Here is a 19,240-nt window from a genome sequence, read left to right as displayed (position 1 = left end):
AAAAAGGCCTCATGATAAACGAGTCTTTTAAATCAATTGGCTCGACACAGAAGTCACGTACGAAAGTTCAACTGGTATCACTTGCAACCGTGAGTGCAGATTCACACAAGGCATTGCCTAACCCATCAGACGTCGTCTGTGAGGATTGGATGACATTAGTCGGGGTTTAGCACGCCGGTGCAGCCTTGTTCAGGGCACATAAATTCATAATAATGGATGTCCAAGGAAATAAGAAGTTAATTGTTTTTGGGAGGAGTAAAGTTAATATAACTTTGGGTTAAACTCAGTTTACTACCCTCAAGTTTCGTGGTTTTCAACATTTAGTACATCAAGTTTTTTTCGTCCCAGAGTCATACTAAAGTGTTAATTTTGGGACAGTCTCATACATCTGTTAGTCAAACTGTTAACTCTGCCGTTAAATGATGACGTGGCGCCTATGTGGACAATGACTGGACGCCACGTGTCATTAAAAAAAATTAAAAATTAAAATAATTAAAATTTTAATTAAATAAAGTACTTAAAAAAAACATAAAAAAACCAAAACCCCCCTTTTTTCCTTCCCCTTTCGTCTTCCCCACTGGAGCCCCTTTTTTCCTTCTGGAAGACCCTCCACGGTTCCACCTCTCCACCCCTCCACCCCCTTCGTCTTCTCCATCCCCTCCACAGACAGAACCAAAACCGAAACCATGGGCTGTGAGAAGAGCGAGAGTTTCAATGGCGACACCATGGGCTGTGAGAGCCGAGCTCCCCAAAGGTCCTGATCTGTGCGCTGACCGCTCCATTCTGCAAAATGGGTCTTCCTCCGCTCGCCACCGCGACCTCGTTTTCGTCGTCAATCCCAGCGGTCTCTCTCTTTCTCTATCTCTCTGTTTCTCTGTTTTTATAAGTTTTGTGGGTGTGTTTTTATGATTTTTGTGGGTTATTGAAATGGGAAATTGGAGCAGGTGTAAATGGGAGGACAGGGAAGGAGTGGAAGAAGCTGCTTCCATAGATCTGTGGTCTTTGAGGCGGCGCGTTAGGATAGGGTGGTAGGGGGTGTGGAAGTGCAGAGGGAGAAGGGAGGGGGGTCGGGGTGGGGAAGACAAAGGATTGATTAGCTAATTAGTGTTGTTAATTGCGCTCTGTAGCAGCCGACGAAGAAGATCCCGTAGACGATTGAGAACACCAGGGAAATCGATAAGACTGTTTGCAAGCCCGACGATGAAGAGGTTCGTTTTTGCCTTTTTCGATTGTGTTTTATTGGCTTACAATGTAGCAAATGTGGAAAGATTTGTTTTTATGCGTGGAAAATTGAATGATGGTTTGGTTAATTTTGGCTTTGTGTTGTGTGTTGGTTTGCAGCTGTTTGCTGAAATGCCGATGAATTCAGGGGATCTGGGGAGAAGGGGGAAGGATGGATGTGCAGATGTGCGGATGTGCAGAGGGAGAAGGGAGGGGGGTCGGGGTGGGGAAGACAAAGGGGATCTGCGGATTTTTTTTTTTTACTTTATTTAATTAATTATTTTAATAGTTTTTTTTAATGACACGTGGCGCCCAGTCATTGTCCACGTGGGCGCCACGTCATCATTTAACGGAAGAGTTAACAGATTGACTAACGGATGTATGAGACTGTCCCAAAATTAACACTTTAGGTATGACTCTAGGACGAAAAAAACTTGATGTACTAAATGTTGAAAACCATGAAACTTGAGGGTAATAAACTGAGTTTAATCCTATAACTTTTCTTGTTTCAGTATTAAAATCCCTTCCAACAAAATTTCATTCCATGTTATTGTGCTAACCATTTTAATATACCGTCACATCCATTAGCCATTCAATCTATTCCAAACAAAATCAAAGCAATAATGATATCCTGAACATCTAGGATTCTTGCATATTGGAAACGCAGTGAGAGCTTTTTTAATAATTACATTCATCAATCTAGGAAATCACAAAAAAAAAAAATTAAAAAATTAAAAAAGAAAAAAAAAGAAGCTACCAAACCTATCACAAAAAACATGACCAGCAACTACGTACATCAATCGTTTCACTATTTTTCGAGCTCAGTCATCATCAGCAGATTTAATTCCTACGGACAGTGAAAAGATAGGTTCTAAAAGATGTTAGACGCTAGTCGGGCGGTAGGTTGGGGCCTAGCGTCTAGGTGGCTAGGAGGGGCCTAAGCGGATTTAAGTAAATCTATTATATTTCGTGTAAATAAGTGTTTGTTTATACTTAAAATATATATAATTACATCATAAACTACAAAATAAAATGACATATATATTATGAAGTATTGGAACATAATGAAAATATGGAGAACACGCATATAATGTGTGTTCATTTAAGTATTCAACAAGTCTCTTACAATTTATTGAAAATAATAAAATACAAAATGAAAGTTATCTGTTTACTATATAAGTGAGTCGCAACCTAGGCAGGTGCCTAAGCGGGTCTAGGCGGGCTTGGCGGGTGCCTAGGAGGTCTAGGCGTGTGCCTCAGCAAGTCTAGGCACCATTTCTTAATTTTCAAACGCCTAGACATTAATCGGGACGGTTGTCAGTCATCTAGCGCCTAGGTTGTGCTAGGCGAGGCCTAGGCGGCGCAAGGGGGGGCCTAGGCGGCGCTAGGCGGGGATTTTTAGAACAGTGGTGAAAAGCATCTGATCTTTTTGCTCCACATTTGTAACAAAATATATATTGACACCTACAAGAAATCCATCAGAAAAAACAAATAATGAATGACGATGAAACAAAAATCTATACCAAAATATAAAGTCCATCTAAGTTGTAGGAGGGTAATATAGTATCTTAATCTAGAAGTAATTCAAATTGGAAATCCATCAGCTAATTAAATTTTATTTATTCGAGCAATACTCTTATATAATTAAAGTCAACGGGAGGAAGCACACATTAATCTAAGCAACTTAGCTATACCTAGGTCTGCATCAATCAAACTTTCTTTTTTTGATACAACAGCATTTTACACTAACGGGGCCGTTTGATAATTGAAAAAAAAAATGGTTATCTATCAAAACAGCCCCTTAGAAAATTAATCAATCTGAAAAAAAAAAAAAAAAAAAAAGAGCAGAGAAGTACAAAACTGACCTGCATTTCATGTAGCTGCACCCAGATTTTCTTTCAACATAGTACTTGCAATTTGGACACCTCCTCCACCTCTTCCTCTTGGCAAGCTCTTCCAGCATCTTGTCTTCACCCCTCTTTTCCAGTTTCTGAAAATTGGCACAATCAAATTCGGTATGCCAAGGAACCTTACACTTGGCGCAAAATTCTCTTTTGCAATGAGGACACACAGACTGAGTGGTACCCTCCGGATCCTCATGAATCAACAGCGCCGAGCACGCATTGAAGGGACAGTATAAGTACTTCTTCCCAGTCCCCATAAGGGCCATAACCACAGATTCACATAAGGCCTTTCCCCACCGATCACAAACATCTTTCGGGAGAATTGCACGACAGTATTCTAGGTCTAACGTGCCGGTGCAGCCTGGTACAGGGCACATAATGCGAGTGACATTGTCTTGGCGCTTGGAAGCTATGAATTTGACAATGCAACCTTGACAGTAAAAATGGGTGCAACCCCTTATGTTAAATGAGTCTTTCAGGTTAACTGGCTCAACACAGAAATCACATATGAAGGTTGAGTCAATATCGCTCTCAGGGGAAAGTACAGACTCAGATAAGGCATTGCTCCATGAAACAAAGACGTCGGATGGGAGGATTTGGCGGCAGTGCTCTGGGTCTAAGACACCGGCACAGCCCGGTACAGGGCAGGTAATGGAAGTGACATTTAATTGGAGGTTGGACACTATGAATTTAACAATGCACTGTTGACAGTAAGAATGAGTGCACCCTTTGATGTTGAATGAGTTTTCGAGATGAATTGACTGAAGACAGAAGTCGCATACATTTTTTACCACTTTGGAAAGGTGCTTACCGAATTTGTTGCTGGTGCCCCTTTTGTTTCCGTTGCATATTTTGTTGCCCATCTTCTTTTCTCTCTATATATTTAGAGAACTGGATGAAAGATGTATAATTGAAAATTGTGTAAACTCAACTCTATGTTTTGAGCTGAGGCTTCACGTTAATATATATAGAGATTACAGACATAATACTTGACGCATTGGGATACAACATAGAAGGATATTCCTTGGCTAGAAAATACTGGTAAACCTAGAATTCTCTCGGGAGAAAGAGAGGTAAATTAAACCCAAGTTTGATTGGTAATAAGAATAAGATAACAAAACCCTAACACCAAGAAGGTGTACTTATAAGTTCAAATACAAATCCAAACCATAATAGGACTTAACGTTCAAATAGGAAAACAGATAATTAACAAAATTCCAAAAGTATCCCCAAAACTTAAGATACAGTTTTGGGATAGTAAACGAAGGTTTTGGCCAAAATTGCCCTTATTTCACAACAGAACCTAGTGAGTCTTGCTGACAGTTTTGCGTATTATAAGCCTTATTCTGACACCGACCACCAGTCCTGCACTCCGCTAGTCTTGCTGCCAGTTTTGCATCTTCCGAACTGCTCTTCAGTCACCTCTGCCATCTGTTCTACATCATACTAATTTATCTAGGACTAGGAGTTACAAAGTTTACAAAACAGAAACAGACTATGAAAGCTTCTCCTTGTCAGTTGTAGATTTTATCTCCATACCATCAACGGCAGACAGCATCGGTGGTTTTACATTGGAGAGTTCATTCTGGGGAAGATAGGGCGGCTCTTCATGTAGACTTTGATCTCATTTGTTTAGCTTCCCTTGTCGATGAGTATATGGTTTTGTGAACTCCTGATCTTTCATTCTTCTATAAAAAAAATAAATAATAAAGGTTTAAATGTTAAAATTGTCCTTGTGTTTTAGTCATTGAGTCAATTTAGTCCATGTGTTTTCAATTTGGCCAATTTGGTCCTTGTGTTTATCTCCGTTAGCCAATTACGGACATTTTATCCAATTTTTGAAAAAAAAAATTATAAATTATTATAAACGTATTTATAAAATTATTTATTTGATTTAAAATATTTAAAAATTAAAAAATATATATTCTCCTCCCAGCTTTCCAACCTCCTCCCTAACCTTACCCCCTCTCTTTTCTATGTCACAACCTTAATCATTTTTCAGATTGAAAGTTTTATCTCTTATATGTGTTATTTCTCATTGACTTTCATTTTTCTGTAAAGAGAAAGGGTAATTATATCTCATAAAATTTTTCTTATGAATTTTTTAAAAGAGATTGAATGAAATGTCCTTAATTGGCTAACATAGACAAACATGATGACTAAATTAGCCAAATAAAAAACACGGAGACTAAATTGGCTATATGGCTATAACACAGATACTATTTTGACATTTAAGCCTTGTATTAAATAAGTACCGGATTATTAAATCAGGCCCATTTATTTTAATGTTAGGGAGGAGGTCGGAGAGTTGGGAGGAGAATTTTTTTTTTTAAATTTTAAATTTTATTTCATTTTTAAATATTTTAGAATCAAATAAATAATTTTATAAATAAGTTTATAATAATTTATAATTTTTTTTTCAAAAATTGGATAAAATGTCCTTAATTGGCTAACGGAGATAAACACAAGGACCAAATTGGCCAAATTGAAAACACATGGACTAAATTGACTCAATGACTAAAACACATGGACCAAATTGGCCAAATTGAAAACACAGGGACTAAATTGACTCAATGACTAAAACACAAGGATTAACATTTAAGCCAATAAAAAAAATATATATATATTTTTTTTTATTAAATAATGAAAACGGGGCGGCTTCGGGTACGGGTTTGGAACGGATACCCCTATAACCATAAACGAACCTGAAACCGAATAATTTACCCAACGGTTACCCATAATTGTAAAAAACCCGAAATTTAATCCCCGAAACCGAATTGTTCAGACTGGTTACCTGCGGGTATCGGGTTTGATGGATTAAATTGCCATCCCTAGTCACGTCATTTAAGGATTTAATCACAGTTAATGTTAAGTTTTATCCTATTGAATCTTGAGTTTATTCATTGGATTGAGAATCCTAATTATATACTTCAATTTTTTAGCCTCTTTTAAAATCACAATTGGAGTAGATCGACTAATATTGATCCCAATTGATATTGCACAATTAAGGCTCAAAACAAATAAGAATTTATTACCTAATTTTTAACCTAGGATTTCTAAGTTCCGGATGTCAAAAGATTTTTGCTGTGCTCCAATATCAGTTCTGACTTCATAGAGGTTGTCATGTCAGCCGTAGGACGATTCTGCAGATTCACCTCAGTACATTGGTAGAACAAGTCAACAAGAAATCTCATTGTGTCTAAAGTCAGCCTCTGTTCCCTCAATCGCCACACCAGCTTGAGTCTTTACTGGCTCATTCAACGACCGAACCACCTCAAAGTCATCTGTTAACTATATATGGTCGTTTTCCCCTCGTCAGAAGTTGATCAACTTCCCATCCATACATATTGTGTTCTTGCACTGCTCGCAAAACCTCAGGGGCAATCCCGCGAGGTGTCCTAACGGAAACATGAGCAGGAGGTATTCCTATGGGGGCGATGCAGCATGTGTGCAAGTAAGCTGGAAGGAGGACCGCTCTATCAAAATCAGAGACCTTCACAACAGGTGTTCCATCCGCTCTTTGATTGATATCCAAATCAATCAAAATGTTTGCACTTTTTATGTCCCGTTGGATGATGTGCTTTGAAAGCAACTCCACCAGTGCACTGGCAACATTTTCGTCTAGAGTAGTGCCATCGACCCATTTTTAATTCTCACAGATCCCTCTTAATTTTTTGTCATAAAATCGAATGAATTGAAGAAAATCAATGAGAATAAATTAACATAAAAATAGAGAATTGCTTCGGTCGACCTGTTTTTATTTTAAATACGTTGGAATTTTTGGAAAAAAGAAAAAGAAAAATAGCATTTGTCAAGTCCTTCAAAAAGCGCCTCTGATTTCTATGAATCGTTATATCTTTCAAGTTTTTAAACCAACTACAGCTATAGGCGCATTTGATTGTCAAAGAAAACGTTTTTAACCCTTTCAAAAGCAAACTCAAGCAGCCCCCAACTACTTGGGAATTTTAGTTCTCATCTTTTAGAGACAGCAAAGTATAAAGCATCTTCATTCACGGTTAAAGAAACGAAGCCTGGTAAGTAATAAGCTTTGGTTCTTCCCCAAACGCACAGCTTTTTTTCAAGACATTTTCACTTTTACTCTCTACAGACTTACCGATGCCAACGCTGGCACAAAGGCAGCGAGTAATACGGTGCAGCGCTGCATTGTCAAATAATTTGATATGTATACATATATGGGTTGCTTATATACAAGAGGAGTTCCAAGTGATTTCACAATTGGGGTAAAAAAAATAATAATAATAACTGTCGGGCATGAATCTTCATTCTATTAACTTTAATGTACAGTTTCATACCAAAGGTGAAATATTAAGAAAAGAATCACGAACCCCATCGATCGCGTTCTGCACAGAAAGCTTAAACACGTAGACTTCGGAGATGCAGCCGGAACTAGCACTGTAGACAGGAGTACAGGTTTTTCAGGGCCGTATACAGGGGCTCAGCCGCTTTTGGTCTGTCCACAGGTCCGAGTAGTATATCAGAAGTCGTCAAGTAAGGGTCACCATAAAACTGTAGATTGGTATCCATCCTAGTGGCCACAATGTTCCCTTCCAATGATACTCCAACAAATGCACCTGTCATAACATTGCAACGGCACACCATCAGGAGTCGGATTTTTCCCAAGCTTCCATACTACCCCAATTAATGGAACCCTCAATGTGTTAAATAAACAATGGCTGCTACGTATTAAGAGTTTGAAAATAAAAGGACAAACCAATACTAAGCTTTTCTACTCGTACCAATGAAAAGACTCGCGTGCCATGATATAAAGCGGATGATCCTAGTTATTAACTAGAAATATTTACGAATCCAAACATGTTATCATACCTTTGCTACAACTGTATGTATAGCACACTCCAGAACCTCTGTCTCCAGCACGCATGTCTGCTTCCAGCACTCTACCAATAGGTCCTGCTGCAGCACTACACCCAGCACCAAGAGAAAAATGCATGCGACTACAAAATGTTTTCACAGCTTTTAAATCATGAAGCACGATTATGAAGTCCATGAGCTCACCCCCAATCTGGAAAAAGAAACAGTGGGAATGCAAAGATTACCGCCTGAGATAGAACTAAGTAGAAAATTCTGCCAACATTTAGAATTTCTCAACTTACTGAAGCGGAAGAGACCAAAATCAATTTCAAAGTGCTGTAGACAAATGCATATGAATATATGTGGTAAATGATGGATATGAGTTCTTACTCCTCAATAATGCCTTTCTTCAAACTTAAGCAATGAAGATTTTGCAAATTTACCTGTGCACCCCATCCTAAGCCAACAGAAAATATGGATGATGGAGCAGACCATGATCCATCTGACCTTCGAGCAATTACCAAACCAGTACCGAGTTTGTATGAGAGAAGCGCACCAGCTTTTGCAACCGTTAAGATTGCCAGACCTTTGGCTCCTCCGAGAACTGCTGCAGGTATGGACCTCTCAGGATTCAACCTAGCAACCTGTCAAATATAAGATAATATGTCAGAAATCAACTTAGTTTGGAAAATGAGAACTCTTTAGAAGCCATTCTATGCTAGTTTCCATGCAGATGAAATGAAAAACGAGTTTGCAGGAAACTAAAAATCCAGAAGCATAGGAAAAACTAACTTAACGAAACATAGCTAAAGTTTAGAATTGCACCTGGGAATAACTTCTCAATGTGTTGGATGCTTTGTATATCTCTTGTTCCATGGAAAACCCAACTGGAAGATTTAACCATCCTCTTGTACAAGTCCAATCCATGACATCGTGCTTTGCCGCTTGCGCAGCATTGCTAATGCTGTTAATTAGAACACTCTGTAAAGGATCTAGCCTATCATAGCAGGCATCACAGACCCTCTGAGGATTCCTCTCCCTAAACTTGACAGGCAACAAGCACCTTCCTTTACTACATGTTCTGCAGAAAATGCCTCCACAGAACCGACAATGATGCCTCCCACGAGCAAGTGCAGTGAAAGTCAAAGTGCACTGCATGCAAACTGTAGTCGAACTATCAGGAAGCCACTCAGGGGGCTCAGCTTCCAAAACATCTTTGTACGCATTGTAATTAAAGGCTGTTGGCTCAAGAAGGGGTGGGGCACTGGGTATGTAAACCGACGAGTGCACGTAGGTATCACCATTCTTTTCTGAGCCCAAAAACGAAACATTCGAATTGGGTAGCTGCTTGTCTGATGGAAGACCAGGCGCTTTGTTCCGGCCAGTCAGAATGGAAAATACCCCAGTCAGCACATTCTTCAAATTAACCTCAGGTTGCATATTATTCTGAGGTAAATCACAAGGCTCTTCGCTCGAATCATACCCACTGCCATCAACAAAATCTTTGGATTCCAGGGGAAACTGGTACGAATAGTCATGCATCTCGGGCTTGGATGCTACTGCCGGGTAACTAACTTTCCCGCAGTGTTCTGGCTCCGGCCAATCAGACCCATCATACTCGTCATCATAACGGAATTGGGGTTGGTGTTTGTCTATCTTCGGAAGGGACGAACGAGGAACTGTCCCCTCAAATATCTCCATACAATTCCTCAAGTCCCTGCACAAGTTTCAAGCTTTCGGTTCGAATCGAAACCAGAATATGTCACAAAAATCAGACAAATAAATCCCAGAAAAAGAATAAACTTTGAAGTCTACAGCAAGCAAAGCAAGGTAAAAATTCGGAATTAATTAAGGGAAACGAACACGAAACAAATATGCAGCTGAAAAATAAATAAAAATCGTAAATTAATTATCCTTTTTCTGCAAAAATAACACGAATTCGAATTCGGGAATTGGGAATTTTGCTTCTGGTTTGTTCTAGGGTAATTGAATTGAATTAAATTAATTAGAAAAAGAAAAAAAACAGATAAACCGACAGTAGTCGTACCTGATGATCAATTCGAGCGGTTAATTGAACAAAACTGAGAAAGAAAGCTGCTTCGATTGGGGATTTAATATTTTAGGGTTTCGCGATCAACGAAGAAGAGAAGACGAAAATAGTAAAAACGACAGCGGAGTTCTTGAGATGTACGGAAAGACTTTGGCGTCCGTTTGATCACAATAACAAACATCCCGTCGTGTGCACATTTTTATTTTTTATTTTTAATCTTAAAAAGGAATTGACATGTCGTTTGCTTTATGGCAAAAGATTACGAATGAAATTCGTTCGGCTAGTGCCCCAGGGACGAGGATTGTCTGCCTCCACTTCCGGTGTCCTCTTCGTGCCCTTTTGTTTTGTGTGGTCACGGTTAAGCCATGTCAATATTTTATATTATTTTTTTATAGATATAATAAGATAAAAATAAATAATAATATAAAATGTTAACGTGGCTTAACCGTGATCACACAAACAGAAAGGCACGGAAAGGGGACCCGAAGTGGAGGGCAGACAATCCTTGTCTGTGCCCCAGACAGGGGTGATGGGACATTCTCTTGCAATTAAATTTGGGGTGTGATATCCACACACCCTATTTTACTTCTTACACACCTTTTTAATTTTTGGCTGTCAGATCGGATGAATTGAAGAAGATCAACGAATAGAAATTATCAAGAGTTGTGTAAGAAGTAAAATGGGGTGTGTGGATAGCACATCCCTTAAATTTTAGTCGTCACATAGTATAATAGTTTAATAATATTTTTTTAAATTTTTAATCAAAAATTTTTAAGATCGATTCTTATAAAAAAAAAAAAAAATTTACACGCCCCTTTACTCGGCCATGATAACAAAGAACTTAGTACCATCAAGCATGTCACCCTTCGATAAGCAGGGACTTATCCTACTCTCTAGCAAATGGAATTCCTTATTGGATATTAAAGAGAAGTATAGTAGTGTACATATTCTGACGGTAATCGACCACTACACTAAAAAAAATGATTTTTTAATGCGATGCATATCATTTTAAATGTCGGTAAATGAGGTGTTATGAAATGATTAAAAGTATTTTCTGTTAGTCAAAAGAGCATCTGATTGTGATTGGTTAAATCATGATTTTTCTTAATATCATATGGTATATTATAGCAAAATAAGTTACTCATGTAGATCAAATTTAAACTTTCTTACTTATAAATAAAAATAAATACCATCAGATTCTAATGCAAAATGAAAAATTGTTAACCATTGTTGGTAAACACATGGAAAATTTTCAGGAGGCGATGACAAATAAAAGTAATCGTTTAAGGAAATTTACAGCAAATATTCTTGTGCGGCAAGTAAGAGATGGGCTTCCACATCCCAAGGTCCCTGGTTTTGTGCCTATATAAGAAGCCTAATTTAGGGTTACTTTACAACACAGCCGTCAGTGTTCTAGGGTTTGAATATTTACCGGAATTCCTCCTTCCACATACCGACCGATCCAACAGTTTCATATCCCTCTTTTCACATTAACAACGTTATACTCTCAAAGAATGGATCCCAAACAAAACCCAACGGCTCCCTCCCTTGCGTCTGAAGGCACGTTGACCTCCTCCGTACAATTGGATGGCGGTGCTCCGGCAGTTGCTTCCACTGGTGCGGCTGCTCCTGCCGTAGCCGAGGCAAACGACTCGTTTCCCTTGTCCGATAGCGATCAATCGAGGAAAAAACCGAAGATATCACACATTACTTCTGATCAAAACCTAGATAGTTTCACAAACATTGACAGTTTCACCATGGATCCCAAAGAAGCCAGCAACCTCACCGACGTCGCACTCAAAATCACTAGTCATCTTCTTATGACTGAAGGAAAAGAGAAGAACATCGTGTACTCGCCGCTATCCATCCAGGTCGTACTGTGGCTGTTAACGGCCGGTTCAAAAGGTCCCACACAGGACCAGTTGCTTTCTTTCCTCAAGTCTGACTCCACCGAGCAACTCCACTCTCTCGCCTCCCATCTTGTCCCTCTAATCTTTGCAGACGGATCCAATAGAGGCGGACCCCGCCTATGCTTTGCCAATAGCCTTTGGGTTAAGGATTATCTCCCCATCAAACCTTCTTTCAAAGAGGTTGTGGACACTGTTTATAAGGCGGCTATAAGACATGTTAGTTTCGAGAACCCTGAAGAAGTGAGACATGAAGTGAATTTATGGGCCGAAAAGGAAACGAAAGGCCATATTACTGAGGCTCTTCCTCCTAAGTCAGTTGACAAGTACACCATGCTTATATTTTCAAATGCCTTATACTTCAAAGGCCTTTGGAGCGACAAGTTCAATGCACGGGAAACAAAAGAGGACGACTTCCACCTTCTTAACGGTACTTCTGTTAAGGCTCCGTTCATGACAAGCTCCAAGAAACAATTTGTAGAAGAGTTTGACGGTTTCAAAGTCTTGAAACTATTTTACGAACAAGGCAAAGACATGAAGCGTCAGTTTTCAATGTACTTGTTGCTTCCGGATTCAAGAGATGGGCTCCCTGCTTTGGTGAAGAGAGTTTGTTCCGAGCCTGGTTTCTTAGATAGCCACCGTCCCCAGACACCAGTCAGAGTTGGTGAGTTCAAAATTCCAATGTTTAAATTTACCTCTACATTTGAAGCATCCAAAATTCTCAAGGATTTAGGACTGCTGCTGCCTTTCAATGGCGGTGACTTAACGGAGATGGTGGAAGCATCTCCTGATGAATGCAAAATATATCATAAATCTTTCATTGAAGTTAATGAAAAGGGCACAGAAGCTGCGGCTGTTTCTACTGCTGTAGTTAAGGGTTTCGGTTGTAAAAGTCGTCGTCCACCTCGTCCCCAAAATATAGACTTTGTGGCAGATCACCCTTTCATGCTTTTCATCAGAGAGGAAATGACTGAAACTATCTTGTTCACTGGTCATGTTCTCAATCCGCTCGAAAAATGAGATGCCATTGGGGCAACTCTCTTCTTGGCTTGTTTTTCTGCATGCTAGTTTACGTTTTCTTTTTCCGACCAGTTAAATTGCATTGTTGATGGGGATGGTTTTTATTCCTGTTTGTTTACTCTTATTTCTTTTCGGTGTTGAGTTCACTGCTTGTTTCCAACATAAAAATAAGAGATATATTTCTTTTGATAGCAAATGAATGGGCATTTATATAGACATAGATATCCAAAGATTGATCCAGTCCAATCTCATCTAGTTTTGGCTTTTTCGTTTTTAATTGCACAAGATGTCACTGTGATAGTATATTTATATCATAAAAGTCTTTCTCGAAATTTAGAGATACTGGAGGATTAACAGGACGAAACAATTTAACTAGAAGTTTGTATACCGACGTTGCCAAGTTTTTATTTGGCCATCGTGGAAAAAGTATGGTTTTGTAAAGTAGATGAATGGGAATTTGGCTGCATTATATCTTTTTTTTTTCTTTTGATCAATACGGGCACTTAATTCGAGCACGACGAGAAGAAGTTGTTTCCTTTTAAAATAATTTTTGTATGTTTGGACGAGAAAAATAAATTTAGAATTTTGACAAATATTATTCATAAATTGACATACACTGATTCCATTGTTTGAATTTATAAACATAGAAATTTAGAAATTCTGTGTGCAAAAAAAAAATTGGAATTTGGGACCTTCAATTCCCAAGTTTAAATTCCATATAAATAAGTGGCATTTCCAAATTTTTATGAGAGATTTTTAAATTAACAATTTTCGGATTCAAATTTTATTGTCTTTTAGTTTTAAGTTGTCAAATAAGAAAATTCACAAATTTTAAAAAATTTCTTAATAATTTTAAATTTTTTCATCTAAACATAACGATACTGTTTTAGTTTGTTGGCTTCTCCAGTAATTTGATGAGTCGGACTTATGAGTGTCGGATTTCTTTTGGTTCAGGAAGGGGAAAGAAAGAGAGCCAAACCCTGAACAAAGTGCTAAAAATAATTATATTGATTTGTGATCTTTCAATTCGTTTCTGTTAAACACCCAAACAACGAAAAGGATATTTTTCATTCACTTCCCTCCATCCAACGCGCAGTTTGAAGATGCATCAAAATTTTCCCATTAAATATTACAGTTTGTTGACCTAATAACCAAACTAGCTTCAAACTCGAATCTTCTTGCCAGGCTATTCATCATCGTCATAATGGCCGCCGGCATCGAAGTCCCACCGGTGAATACCCTTAGCCTGTCGGGTAATATATAACAGAAGAAATGATTGCAACAAAAATATGATAGAAATGTATTGACCCTTAAACTCAACCCCTAGCCTGTAACAAGAGTTGTTGGTTCTACAATATGAGTACTAGATAGATAATTGAACATGTTATGATGATTTACAGAAAGTACGTAATCGACCACTACATCAGAAATGACTTTATGCAACGGGTGTTAAGGCAGTTTCCGATGTACTTGCTGCTTCTATATTCAAAAGATGGGCTCCGAGCTTGTTGGAATCCTACATCGGTGGGTGAAAAGAAAATAATGGGGTTTAAATATGATTACCCCACTCTAACTAATATCGAAGCTTTTTGTGGTAAAACTCCACACCTGACGAATTGGGCAAGAGGGAAAGTTAGGGACAATATCGGTGTAGATAGAGTGGGGTCCCCTGGGCCCGTCGATCTAAAAAATTTCAACATGGTATTAGAGCCAAGGTTTGGGTCCATGTACGCCAACGAGCTTGTCACCAAGAAGGAAACAAGCCAAGACTCTTAACATAGAGCTGACTGACCTCTGAGTTCCCTAATAAGTAAACTAGCTTCAAACTCGAATCTTCTTGCCAGGCTGTTCATCATCGTCATAATGGCCGCCACCCTCACCACCATCCATGTCCTTCTCCATCTTCTTTCTAGCAAGTATCTTGTTGATCTTGTGCAGGTCATTAGTGATCTTCTGGTCCTTGTTTTGCTTTCGTGTCTTACGACCATCTTGCATCTTCACACCAAACTGGAAAGCTGCCTTGGGCATAGCTTCCTTTTGCTCATTGTATGTGGCCCATTCTTCTTCTGTCTCGAAGTCCCACCGGTGAAGGCGACCCTTAGCCTGTCAGAGAAATATATTGATAACATAAGCAATGATTGCAACAAATTTTAGAAAGAATCAAACATATTTTCTTCAAGTTTTATCAGAAACTTACTCGTCCACCCATATCCATTTTTGACAAGTCATCTTCATCGTCACTGTCAACAACCTCACGATTATATTCTTGATAGCCAGGGTAACATTCAGAATAACTCTCCGAGATGAAGTTGGGATCCTTTTCTCGGGCATCTTTCTCCCTTAATTGTTGAAGTCTTTGGTCATCCCGCTTAAACACGGATCCTAAACCCCGATCCTTCTGCTCTTGAGTCATAAAGCGTGGATCCTGCATGTTTAAGCCTGTTTGCGCATCGTAACCTTCCATATTTGGCTGGAGGTATTGTTCAGGATAAGACATTTGCTCTGCATATTGGTATTCTGGCCACTCACCCTGGTAGGCATCAACCATTGGCTGTGTTTGTGCCGCATCGTATCCGTTCTGAACCCAAAATGCAACAGAAAATAACTCATCCATAGCGAAATGAAAGTCAAGTTTCTGTTCAGATATACAGTTGTACTACAATTTCCAGAATGAAAAGGAAAGGATAGACATACCATATCTTGCCATTCTTGAGGCACCCCATAGGGTTGGACGGGTTGGACGGGTTGGACGGGACCATAAGCAGGTTCATCAAAATAAGAAACTCTTTCCTTGTTCCGAGGAGACTCTTCCATGTCTTCCGAAAGAGGGCTTAGACTCAAGTCTTTACCAGGAACAACATAGTCGACACCATCCCCAACAAAAATGTCATCCTCATCTACTCTGGCAACAGTTGGGCCTTGTGGTGCTTTTGAATCTATGTGATTTTTCCTGGGAGGGGGCGGAGGTGGTGGTGGCAAAATCTCTCTTTTAGTTCCATTCTTCGAAATCCCAACATCAGGCTTCAAGGGCTTATCCTCTCCAGCATACTCATTACCAACAACTGAAATCTTTCCTGTACCAAAAATAAATGAGGCCAATAAAAATTGTTGATCAAGTAATCACACTAATAAACAACCACAAAGCGCAGAAAGGATGAAGGATGAAAATAGTTGGTGTGGAATCTCAAAATTAAATAATGGAATCTGATCGCTTCACTCATCACAGCATATTTTAAAATGCCAACATCCGACATAAGTTAGTTTAGTTTGGTTTTGTTTCCGTCTGAAAATCTGAGTTGAATAAGATGACTATCTGGAACGGTTGTTAGCTGCCCTGTTTCACCACGAGTTTGGGATACTTAGCTCCAAGCACAGAACCATATAGCCATCTAGGCAAAATGCCCATACAATTATTATCATGGACAATGATTTGAAATACATGCTTTATGTATCTGATTGCTTCGACTTATAAGGATAATTATGGCAGTTTATTATAGACAATTGCATCTAGGTCTTATGTTGTTTAAAACTGATTATTCAGTCATTTTCTACCAAAAGCAGCATAGGAAATTACCTCTTGCATCTTTTTCCTTCTTTTTCTTCTTGAGAACCTTCCCAGAAGATCCAAGACGAAGATATGACATGATTTTAGCAATTCGGTCCAGTACAGAACCATCAACATTGACAGTTACCGCTTCCTACACAATGTAGAAGCCAAAATCAGATAAACAGTCCAACGATGATGGGAAAACCTCATGAAAGATTGAGAATCTTTTTACCTCTGTCTGTGGACAGTCTGCTTTACTCCTATGCAAGGTGGTTGGGATGTCATGAGTGTATCCGCCCTCCTGAGATGCAAAATAAGAGAACAAGACGTTAATGCCAGGAAAATGGGAGTTCACATTCATTCAGTATCCTACAATAGCAAGCTCGATGCTCTCAGAGAAGTGTCTACACACACTTCTACTCAAAGTTTGACTTCCACACATGATTTAGGTGGTAACTAAACACACAATTATCCTGAACAGGCCACCCAAAGTCTATAAAGGTTCAGGCAAGTTAAAACATGAGCAGAAATTGTTCCCAAGAAAGGCTACTCCGATCTAGATTAAGCAGACTTAATATCAAAAGAGAAACAAAGGCTCTTACCATGTTAAAAATAAATGACATTCTACCAGGAAGGAACATCTCATTGGTTTTGATAACGGCGTGGGGCTTGACTATCCATTGGTAAACTGACTGAAACACAGAAATGAGACATCAATGTAAACAGATAATGACTTAAGAATATAACTGCCTCATCATATCACCAAAAGTAACATACCTTTGCGGTAGCCGTGCGAAATGACAACTTTTGGTCTTCCTTAGATGCTCTGTCAGCGAATAGGAAGCACACACGTGTTAGCACACACTATGAAACAGCTAAAGAAGTTTCTTGAGATATGGCCATCATTCTTCATATTAACACTTGAAAAGGTCAATATCAAAAGAACTTAATGCCCAATACATCATGTTTGCGAAATTTAATACCGAATTTTTTAAGATTACACAAAACTTGACAGTAAGACAAGTAATCCATATACAATTACGGAATTACCTAGATTTTGCATCAACATCATCTCCATCATCTGGCTTTTTGTCAATCTCACTTCTTACTTTGTTAAGTAAAGCGTAATCCAATCCTTTGACCAAATGTGTGTGTTCCACATCACCTGAACAATATTAATTGAGTTCAGCATAAAATAAGTCAATGCCCTTCCACATGTAAACAAAGTGGCTAGCCCTAAAACTATTGATTAGGTGACTTCGTGAATTCTCATAGATAGCAACAAATGCAACGTCGTTTCTATCCCACTTCACTTCATAAACATGGTAAAAAATGAATACTACACTGAAAACAGAGACCCTGCAAATAAGTGGGAACAAATTTCTAAAATAATGCGTAACACGAACCTCCAAGATACTTGCTCTTCTCAATGGATAACTTCTGCACCTCAGCTGCCCTGCAAATACCAATTTAAATATAATTAGCTACTAAAATGGCATAACCATTGACAAGTTGAACAAGAAAAATTAGATAATAACCGGAGATCAATGTTCCCCGGAGGCGCAACGGCGTGGAAAGAACCCAATTCAGTCGGCTCATAATCGGGATTTTGATCTTCTCTTCGCTCCTTAGCCCTGTCTCTGTATTTCGGCAAGTCCGGTTGCTCCGCCGCTTTCTCCTCCCTGCATGCAGCACCACACAAGCATTACATCAAACACATACTCTGCATTCCAAATTCGTTTCCCAATAATTACGTGACAATGCAAATCAAGCTGAATTTTTTCCCAGATTTTAACAAAGCAGCTTAATTTCATAAAAACTAAAACAAAATAAAAATAGAATAAAAATTTAAACTTTGAATCCAAATGAAGACTAAATATACTGACTTGGAAATTTGGAAGCCTAATGTGCGTCGGAAAGTGAAAAAATAGTAAAAAATTGAAATGTTTAACTCACTTGCGGCGAGTAACTTTCTCCTTGTAACTTTTCTTCGACGAAGTCGTCGGTGCCATTGGGGTATCGAATTGGAATAGGGCGGAGGAAGAGATGTTTCAAATTGCAGTAATTAGGGTTTGCAGAGCAGTGGCGAACTCGCGAAAACGAGGTCGCTGTGGAACAAGATTGCAGGGAGGATTTCGTTGTGCGGTATAATTACGGATGAACCCTTATACTTGAAACGCACCGTCCGTGAACATTCATTTCTCTTTTTAACAATTTTTTATAAATTTATGAGAATTAATTTTGGAATTTGACCAGCCAACGACATCGTTGCATCTCACTATCTCCTTTGAGCCCTTGACCATAAGACTTGGCTATGATAATAACAAATTTCTAAATAGACTAACATTTTCATAAAACAATTTAAAAAAAAATAGACTAACATTTTATGTATTTACTGTGGAGCCAAAAATATTCACTAGGCGACACGTGGATTTGTGAACGAAAGAGGACAAAAATACCCTTGAGGTATATCGGGATTCCTACGCGCAAGTAGTGGGTAATCATCCTCAACCAATTCAAAAATGCTCCAGAAGAGGTAACTAATTCCAAATTATCTTATTTTAGGTAATTATTTCCAAAACTTAATTTCCCTAATATATTATTTAGTTAATTAATTATCTAAATAATATATTCTTCCCATATCTCCTAAAATCATCCCTTAATTACCAATTTGAAACATCCACTCAAACCTAAAAAATGGGATAGGGCCGGCTACCCCATTCAAAGTCTATTCCATCACCTTTTTTTCTACCTTTTCCAC

At 38.6% G+C, this 19,240-nt stretch overlaps 4 protein-coding genes across 5 annotated transcripts; 1 reads left to right on the top strand and 3 right to left on the bottom strand.

Annotated features, from left to right (window-relative positions):
• Nucleotides 1-1,805: 1,805 nt before the first annotated feature.
• Nucleotides 1,806-3,988, bottom strand: LOC114822713 (E3 ubiquitin-protein ligase RSL1-like). The gene is made up of 2 exons (XM_029097723.1): nucleotides 3,087-3,988; nucleotides 1,806-1,818 (listed from the first exon to the last, which is right to left on the bottom strand). Exons 1-2 carry the CDS (start codon nucleotides 3,986-3,988, stop codon nucleotides 1,806-1,808), a joined length of 915 nt encoding a protein of 304 aa, XP_028953556.1.
• A 3,301-nt stretch (nucleotides 3,989-7,289) lies between these two features.
• On the bottom strand, nucleotides 7,290-10,225 carry LOC103454079 (uncharacterized). 2 transcript variants are annotated; one of them, XM_008393660.4, is made up of 5 exons: nucleotides 10,003-10,225; nucleotides 8,781-9,688; nucleotides 8,399-8,599; nucleotides 7,971-8,166; nucleotides 7,290-7,717 (listed from the first exon to the last, which is right to left on the bottom strand). In XM_008393660.4, the coding sequence occupies exons 2-5, from the start codon at nucleotides 9,654-9,656 to the stop codon at nucleotides 7,533-7,535; spliced, it is 1,458 nt and encodes a 485-aa protein (XP_008391882.2). In that variant the 5' UTR covers nucleotides 9,657-9,688; nucleotides 10,003-10,225; the 3' UTR covers nucleotides 7,290-7,532. The 2 variants fall into 2 exon arrangements, with proteins under 2 accessions (XP_008391882.2, XP_008391890.2); XM_008393668.4 differs by having other exon boundaries at nucleotides 8,781-9,672; nucleotides 10,003-10,198.
• Nucleotides 10,226-11,330: 1,105 nt separating this feature from the next.
• Nucleotides 11,331-13,017, top strand: LOC103418226 (serpin-ZX-like). The gene has a single exon (XM_008356364.3). It carries the CDS (start codon nucleotides 11,520-11,522, stop codon nucleotides 12,930-12,932), a length of 1,413 nt encoding a protein of 470 aa, XP_008354586.2. The 5' UTR covers nucleotides 11,331-11,519; the 3' UTR covers nucleotides 12,933-13,017.
• Nucleotides 13,018-14,208: 1,191 nt separating this feature from the next.
• LOC103454089 (suppressor of mec-8 and unc-52 protein homolog 2-like) lies at nucleotides 14,209-18,681 on the bottom strand. The gene is made up of 11 exons (XM_008393679.4): nucleotides 18,436-18,681; nucleotides 18,018-18,161; nucleotides 17,886-17,935; nucleotides 17,530-17,644; nucleotides 17,257-17,305; nucleotides 17,082-17,171; nucleotides 16,712-16,780; nucleotides 16,507-16,630; nucleotides 15,627-16,006; nucleotides 15,130-15,510; nucleotides 14,209-15,035 (listed from the first exon to the last, which is right to left on the bottom strand). The coding sequence occupies exons 1-11, from the start codon at nucleotides 18,489-18,491 to the stop codon at nucleotides 14,754-14,756; spliced, it is 1,740 nt and encodes a 579-aa protein (XP_008391901.2). The 5' UTR covers nucleotides 18,492-18,681; the 3' UTR covers nucleotides 14,209-14,753.
• Nucleotides 18,682-19,240: the final 559 nt, after the last annotated feature.

The sequence above is a fragment of the Malus domestica genome, chromosome 02 (genome assembly GCF_042453785.1).
Source record: "Malus domestica chromosome 02, GDT2T_hap1".
Lineage (NCBI taxonomy): Eukaryota > Viridiplantae > Streptophyta > Magnoliopsida > Rosales > Rosaceae > Malus > Malus domestica.
Note: the sequence above shows the minus strand (reverse complement) of the source record. Positions and strands in the feature narration are given on the sequence as shown.

Coding starts and splice junctions, on each gene's coding strand:
- LOC103418226 (XM_008356364.3), top strand. CDS start 11,520: ATGGATCCCAAACAAAACCCAACGGCTCCCTCCCTTGCGTCTGAAGGC.
- LOC103454079 (XM_008393660.4), bottom strand. CDS start 9,656: ATGGAGATATTTGAGGGGACAGTTCCTCGTTCGTCCCTTCCGAAGATA. Junction 8,167..8,398: donor GCTTAGGATGGGGTGCACAG/GTAAATTTGCAA, acceptor TTCTTTTTCCAG/ATTGGGGGTGAGCTCATGGA. Junction 7,718..7,970: donor TACATACAGTTGTAGCAAAG/GTATGATAACAT, acceptor ATGTTATGACAG/GTGCATTTGTTGGAGTATCA.
- LOC103454089 (XM_008393679.4), bottom strand. CDS start 18,491: ATGGCACCGACGACTTCGTCGAAGAAAAGTTACAAGGAGAAAGTTACT. Junction 17,936..18,017: donor CCGGGGAACATTGATCTCCG/GTTATTATCTAA, acceptor TGGTATTTGCAG/GGCAGCTGAGGTGCAGAAGT. Junction 16,631..16,711: donor CAGACTGTCCACAGACAGAG/GTAAAAAGATTC, acceptor TACATTGTGTAG/GAAGCGGTAACTGTCAATGT.
- LOC114822713 (XM_029097723.1), bottom strand. CDS start 3,988: ATGGGCAACAAAATATGCAACGGAAACAAAAGGGGCACCAGCAACAAA.